Genomic DNA, 5970 nt, shown 5'->3' on the forward strand with positions numbered 1-5970 from the left:
ACTAAATACGATGTAAAGATGTAAGTATTCCTAGCTCTATCTTAAATACAGGCATATCCTTCAAGTGTACAGCTTACATAGTAAATAAAAAGTATCTGAAGGCTGTTTCCAGCTACTTTGTTTGTAGAAAAAGCTTTGCATACATTATTCAAATTACATCCACGTCCACACACACTCCCGGAAAGAAACTTCCCCAAGGCGGATTTATGGTCCTGCGTTACACCGACGTAGAGCTTACGCCGTAGGGTGCGCGTCGCCGCGTAACCCTACGGCGTATGCTCTGCGTCGATGTAACGCGGAACCATAAATCAGGCTCCAGGTGGAGGGCGGCCAGGTGGAGGCGTCTCCCCGACCTGCCGGAACTAAAGTGGACCCGCGATCAGCTGCTTTAGGTTTAATCATGGTGTTGACGCAGGAAGCCGTGCTGGCCCTGCTGGTGTCGGAGGGGGGCCAGGTGAGCAGGTCGGAGCTGGTGAGCAGGTTCAGGGGCTCGGTGGACTGCGAGGATCCGGAGGAGAAGCAGCGGAACAAGCAGCTGTTCAGGACCATGGTGAACAACGTCGCCTTCGTCAGGGACAAGGACGGAGTCAAGTTTGTTGTGCTGAAGAACGCCTATCTACATCTGCTGGGAGGAAATACAGAGATCCCTGCTGGGAATAAAGAGATCCCTGGGAATAAAGAGATCCCGTCTCCAGGTTAGTTAATATTTATTTCGGTTAATCACAAACTGAAAAATCAACAAACAAGATAACACAGGTTTTTCCCTGCTCAACATTGTGATTATTTTGACCGAAAAGGTCTGGACTTGAAGCAGAAAGCTGATCTTGCCCACCTTTTAACAGAATAGAATATACAAAAAGAACAAATGAAGTATCATGAGGATACACAAAATAATAATGATGATGATGATAGTAATAATAATTAATAATAGCTTAAATAACTGTAATGATAATAATGATAGCTCTGAAAACAGAAAGTGAAAAGATGCTAAGGAAACCGACAAAACCAATTTATGTTGTCATTTTATCTCATGCATGTGTGCATTCTTCTTTTTTAGCTTATTGTGTTTCTATATACGTGTCCATTACCTTAGCTTTGAATAATATCTTGTATGCTCCAGGTGAGCAGCATGGGAACCCCGGCGGGCGCGGGGACGCGCCGGGGCCGCGGGCACGAGCAGGGTCGGCTGCGTCTGACCCCGACACAGCAGAGGAGACTGGAAACGAGGACAGTCCTGAACAATCATTCACTCCAATACAGCTGGCTCTGCAGAGGAGTAAATGTTCAGTTGTTAAACCCAAAAGGATGCTGGATTTTGACATCATGGACAGAGATGGAGAGGAGAAGCCAGGACTGGGGGAACTGTCCTCCAACAACAAGCCCCTGGCCGGGCAGAGAAAGCCGTACGGACTTCCTCTGGCCATGCCCCCCACTCCCACCAGGGTGGAGACACACAAACTGAAGGGGGACCCGGATGATCCTCCAGATGTTTCCAAACCAGACTCCTCTAGGACCGGGAAGAGGCTGCCGTCAGTGGAGGTGACCCGAGAGGGGTCACCGCCGCTCAGCGGGGCGGCCAGGGCCGTCAGGGAGGAGCCCCGGGAGTCCCGGGACTCCCGCCTCCCCTCCGCCGTCCCCCTGGAGTCCCCGGAGCACGAGTGGCTGGTGAAGTGCGCCACAGGCCACTGGACGCAGGTTTACGGCCTGCTGCTCGGGGACAGCCAGCTGGCCGACAAGAGAGACTTCATGTCCGGCTTCACCGCCCTGCACTGGGCGGCCAAGGCCGGCAACAGCGACATGCTGGTGAAGATCATTGAAACGTCCAGGAAAGGAGGCGTGGACGTGGACGTGGATGCCAAAGCACACGGAGGATACACTCCCCTGCACATCGCCGCGCTGCACCACCAGGAGTACGTCATGGCCATGCTGGTGGCGGAGTACGGGGCCGACCCGGCCGTCAGGGACGACGGCGGGAAGAAGGCCCTGCACTACCTGCACAAAGACATCTCCGGGACTCTGAGGGAGATGATGGGAGAGTCCCGGGCCCCGCAGATCCAGGACAGCGTCCCGCACCAAAGAGAGGAGCCCGAACTGTTCCCAGATCTCCCCAAGAGCTTGCATTCAATCAGCCGCTTCTTCCAGCCCACCGGTACCACCCAGAGGAAGAAGGTCAAGCACAGGCCCGGGTTTTACTCCGTCAGCGACCACCACAGCGTGGAGCGAGAGCCCGGCGGCTTCAGGCAAAGACGCCCGTCAGATGTTTTTATGTGATGGCTATACAGGACTGTCTCAGAAAATTAGAATATTGTGATTTCCTGTAATGCAATTACAAAAGCAAAAATGTCATACATTCTGGATTCATTACAAATTAACTGAAATATTGCAAGCCTTTTATTATTTTAATATTGCTGATCATGACTTACAGCTTAAGAAAACTCAAATATCCTATCTCAAAAAATTTGAATATTCTGGGAATCTTAATCTTAAACTGTAAACCATAATCAGCAATATTAAAATAATAAAAGGCTTGCAATATTTCAGTTGATTTGTAATGAATCCAGAATGTATGACATTTTTGTTTTTTTAATTGCATTACAGAAAATAAAGAACTTTATCACAATATTCTAATTTTCTGAGACAGTCCTGTAGTCTGACTTATTTTCATGATTTCCTTCTGAAAATCTGACAGTTTCTCTAGATTTTTCTGTGAAAACTCTCCACTTTTCTGCTTCGTATGTACTTTTTTTTAATAATCATACAGAAGAAATGACTCTGAAATGTAATTTTCATCACATTTAAAACATTTGCCTTGTTGTGTGAAGTTATAATCAAGGTAATTAATGCTGTCGCCCTCACCCTGAAGTTTGTTCACTGATGTTCATCTGGGAAAAAAAGTCCCTAATTATGTGAAGAGGTTACTGTAAGAGATGAAGACATCATGATTTACCAGATCAAGACTTGACTTGTTCCCGTCTTGAGTAAGAGATGAAACACAGGAGTGTGATTTCATAGATAAACACAGACAAACAGAGAAGATGTGACTGATGCATGAATCACCAGTTTGAAGAGCAGTTACTATAAAAAACAGGACTGTGAAACCTTTGTGTGTCTCTCGTCATAGCTGCATTTTATAACAGGAATATCAGTGCAGAGAAGCTCTAATGAGAAGTTCACACCTCCCAATTAATGCTCTGAAACAACCTGTGATTTCAATGAAGTGCATTAAATCTTTTAAAAGGTAAAGTCGTACGGGAGCTCTGTGAATCATCTGAGTGTCTGTGTGTGAAGAAAACGACTGTGACGTCTGGTTTGGATCCAAGCTCCGGCTTGTTGAGACAGCTGTGGTTCTCTGGGAAGCAGCTGACCGGGTTTATCCGTTTGGGGCTGAACGTGCACGTCAGTGCCCCCCCTGCCCGCCCCCTCCAGCTGAGCAGAATGAAGGGAAAACGCAGAAGGGGAGAAGAAAATCAGAGAGAAAGCTTGAGACATATTTAGCAATGGCACGCCTGGTGTGGTCATCGTCATTCTCCCTCTGTTCTGTCCTCCTCCCTGTTTCCTCCATCCCTCATGATGTCACCTCTGTGTCTCCGTGCCAACGCCAGGCCTCGTCTCCCAGCCTCCGGCTTTTATTGAGCAAGTGTTTTCTTTGCTTTTCGACTGAAACAAGGCCGAGCGGTGGAAAGTACAGAAGAGCAGACATGGGAGGAGGCGGCAGATTCACTATAGGCTCATTCTCTGCATTCAAGCGTGGAGATAAATATATGGAAGAACCAGGGCAAGATGTGACAGGCACCATGTTTTAACATCTTTTCCTTCAGGCCGATGAACAGAATACAGAACATTTATATTACAGGACTGTCTCAGAAAATTAGAATATTGTGATAAAGTTCTTTATTTTCTATAATGCAATTAAAAAAACAAAAATGTCATACATTCTGGATTCATTACAAATCAACTGAAATATTGCAAGCCTTTTATTATTTTAATATTGCTGATTATGGTTTACAGTTTAAGATTAAGATTCCCAGAATATTCTCATTTTTTGAGATAGGATATTTGAGTTTTCTTAAGCTGTAAGCCATGATCAGCAATATTAAAATAATAAAAGGCTTGCAATATTTCAGTTGATTTGTAATGAATCCAGAACAGAAAATCACAATATTCTAATTTTCCTGTACATGCATTTACTATTATTTTTTTAAATCATATGACATAAATGCCTCTGCATTTAAGCATTAATATTAGATTGGTTACGACTGCAGATGTTTAGCAGAGACTTGATGGACAGATCTGCCTTCAGGCCACAAGGAAAACTATTAAACCTGGTTCAATCTTTAAATCAACTTCCTTTTCACAAGTTTTTTTCTCGTCTCTGACATTCAGTTGACAATCCGGGTAAGTCTCTAAAACCATATACAGGACTGTCTCAGAAAATTAGAATATTGTCATAAAGTCCTTTATTTTCTGTAATGCAAAAATGTCATACATTCTGGATTCATTACAAATCAACTGAAATATTGCAAGCCTTTTATTATTTTAATATTGCTGATCATGGCTTACAGCTTAAGAAAACTCAAATATCCTATCTCAAAAAATTTGAATATTCTGTGAATCTTAATCTTAAACTGTAAGCCATAATCAGCAATATTAAAATAATAAAAGGCTTGCAATATTTCAGTTGATTTGTAATGAATCCAGAATGTATTACATTTTTGTTTTTTTAAATTGCATTACAGAAAATAAAGAACTTTATCACAATATTCAAATTTTCTGAGACAGTCCTGTAGATCTGTAGTATAAGTAGATAATTATCTCTCCGCCAGACAAAATCTAGTGGTGGGCCAGATTTTTGGCGCACACATAAAGTTTGACACATCTGATCTATAAGTAGGCTTTTTTTTCCTTTTCTTTAGTCACTTATTGATTTTGGTTCTAGAGGATTAATGGATGGGATCATTGAAGTTATTGTGTTTGTGAAATCTGTACAAAACAGTGTTGATCGGCATAACAGATTCATTTCACTGGCAGAAACCGGTACTAAAATCTGTTGGTAGAAATGAAAACCTATATAGCAGAGATATGTGGGCCTGATCCTTTTTTATTTATTATTATTACGTTTATTGAGCAGGGACAAATGCATCAAACATTATTTCATAAAAAATACAAAACTGATGTCATACATACAGGTTTCTAGCCAGAGCTAATTTGCAACCCCTGTCCCTGGTTAGGCCTTTACTTAAAATTATAAAGCCGAGTTAAAACAGTACAAAACCATTCAAATACAAAACATGCAAAACATGTAAAACAGAATAAAGACAATACAAAGACAAGAAGCAAAAACACAAACCAGATAAGGACAGAAAACTAAAATAACACAGTGGTACAGTATGTTAAAGTCAATGTTCACAAGCTTGTTTCAGTTTCAGACATTGTTTTACTCGTGTGCTAAAAACCTTGAGCTCTGTCAGTATTTTGATTTCAGGTTCAGTGTATTCCATTATTTGGTACCTTTTACTGAGAAGGATGACTGTCCAAATGTTCTGCGTTTTACTATCCTACAATTACTGCTTGTTACAGCCCTAGTTCTAATTCCACTGTTTTGTTTGTTTACCAGTATTTCTGGGGCATCAGGTTATTCACACATTTAAAAATAAGTTTTAAAAATGAGAAGCCTTCTGACACTTATGGCTCATTTACGGCTCGTTTACGGCCCTGGCAAGTGCTGTGTAGTCAGATATGTCTCAATGATCATGGACTGTGCCAAACCTGGGGTTTGATAGATTTATTTGCCAGATGTGGCGCAGATTTCATAAGTTAGTTTTTAACAGGGAGGACGGCGGGTGGTGTGAGGGCCAGCCGTGGCCCAAAGGGCCAGCCGTGGCCCAAAGGGCCAGCCGTGGCCCAAAGGGTCAGCCGTGGCCCAGAGGGCCAGCCGTGGCCCAGAGGGCCAGCCGTGGCCCAAAGGGCCCC

At 43.2% G+C, this 5970-nt stretch overlaps 1 protein-coding gene across 1 annotated transcript; it reads left to right on the plus strand.

Moving 5' to 3' along the window:
- Positions 1–329: 329 nt before the first annotated feature.
- Positions 330–2342, plus strand: LOC133460210 (ankyrin repeat domain-containing protein SOWAHA-like). Its single transcript, XM_061740784.1, has 2 exons — positions 330–695; positions 1121–2342. Exons 1-2 carry the CDS (start codon positions 401–403, stop codon positions 2269–2271), a joined length of 1446 nt encoding a protein of 481 aa, XP_061596768.1. The 5' UTR covers positions 330–400; the 3' UTR covers positions 2272–2342.
- The last annotated feature ends 3628 nt before the right edge of the window (positions 2343–5970 follow it).

This window comes from Cololabis saira, chromosome 14, assembly GCF_033807715.1.
Source record: "Cololabis saira isolate AMF1-May2022 chromosome 14, fColSai1.1, whole genome shotgun sequence".
Classification (NCBI taxonomy): domain Eukaryota; kingdom Metazoa; phylum Chordata; class Actinopteri; order Beloniformes; family Belonidae; genus Cololabis; species Cololabis saira.